Raw genomic sequence first — 1,417 nt, 5'->3', positions numbered from 1 at the left:
CCTGCTCCCCGCCGGTCCCCGCCCCCACGCGCCCCGCCTTGCCACGTCCCGCCTCCTTCCCTGCTGCACCCCCTGTACCCCACCCTCCGCCCGCCCTGTACCTGGCGTCGCCCTCAGCCTGGGGCAGGGCCACGCAGGCGGCCGCCGACGGGCTCCAGACGCAGTAGGGGTCCCGGGCCAGCACACAGTCCTCGCAGGAGCCGTGCTTCCCGCAGAAGGCCAGCGGGGCCTGCACCACACCTGAGCGCGAGCCGGCGTAGACAGATCCCCAGCCCTGTGCGAGGGAGGACGGCGTCAGGCCCGGCTGCATGGCCAGCGCGGGGGCTGCTGTGGGCCGGGCCAGTCTCCAAGCGGAAAGAAGCCACGCGCGCTGCGGGGCTGGGGCTGGGGTCCCGACCCCTCCCTCCCCTGGGCGAGCCCCACCCCGTCTGCCTGCTGGCTTCTGGCGAGCGTTGTTGCATGCTCCTCGGGGTCCCCTTTGCATAGACAGATCCACTCGCCTGACACTCCCGGCCACCGCCCTGCTCACCCAGGTGGGACAGAGTCGTGGACGAGGCAGGAAGCGCCCGCCCCAGGCCTAGTCTCGCCCCATGCCAGAATGGGTGCCCTGTGGGCTGGGGCCTCCCAGAGGCTGGGTCAGCAGGGGCCAGCTGGGGGACGTGGGGGGACCAGACAGGGGAGGGAGCAGTTGGTGAGACGGGTGCGAGCCGTAGGCCGAGCACACACCCACACGCACGTGGGGACAGCGCAGGCGGGAAGTCTCGTGGCACACACGCCTACACGCGGTCTCTCCACCCCCGATCAGCTGTTTCCTGCAGCCGTGCCCGTGTCCCCGGCGTCCCACACCCACCCAGAGCCCACGGCCTGGGAAGAAGGCGTGGGCTCCCACGACATGCATGACTGGTCCCAGGAGCCACAGCCACACCCCCAGCGTGGTGGCTCCCAGGGACGAGGAGGGTCCTGCAGACTGGTGAGAGCATCCCGGGCCCATCAGTCTCCCCTGGCACGAGGCTCCCGCCTGACAGGCCGCCAGGTGTGGCCACGCGGCCGCGTTCTGGCTGATACCAGGTGGGCACAGGCCTGACCCACAGCCCCGCCCACACAGGGTTCTCCCCTTCCTTCCCGTTTCCAGGGTGAACGCGCCCTGGAAGCCTCTGCTGGCCTGGGGCCCGGAGTGGCCACATGGAACAGAGCCTGCTTCTCGCGTGTGTTCGCGGTGGGCCCGGCCCTGATCCTCACCCTCGTGGAAACGGGCTGGAAACCTCGCAGGGCCTGTCCCCTGGCTGAGGCCACCAGGCGGCACACGGCCCAGCGCGGAACCTTCGCCTTCACACGAGGTCGGGCTGGGCCTGGGGTGGAGGAGGCGCCCACCGCCACATCACAGGGCTCCCTGGAGTTCCTGGAGGCCGAGGCGGGA

The 1,417-nt window shown here is 71.3% G+C and overlaps 1 protein-coding gene across 1 annotated transcript in view; it reads right to left on the bottom strand.

Moving 5' to 3' along the window:
• The window catches only part of SEMA4D (semaphorin 4D), a 33,198-nt gene that overhangs the window by 15,366 nt on the left and 16,415 nt on the right, over positions 1-1,417 (bottom strand). Inside the window, exon 12 of the mRNA XM_008049293.1 lies at positions 102-274. Within this exon, the coding sequence (XP_008047484.1) occupies positions 102-274 (173 nt within the window). The remainder of the gene's footprint in view (positions 1-101; positions 275-1,417) is intronic.

This window comes from Carlito syrichta, unplaced genomic scaffold (assembly GCF_000164805.1).
Source record: "Carlito syrichta isolate Samal-C Ts95f unplaced genomic scaffold, Tarsius_syrichta-2.0.1 Scaffold131524, whole genome shotgun sequence".
In the NCBI taxonomy this organism is placed as follows: Eukaryota; Metazoa; Chordata; class Mammalia; order Primates; family Tarsiidae; genus Carlito; species Carlito syrichta.
This window is presented reverse-complemented; position numbering and strand designations above follow the sequence as displayed.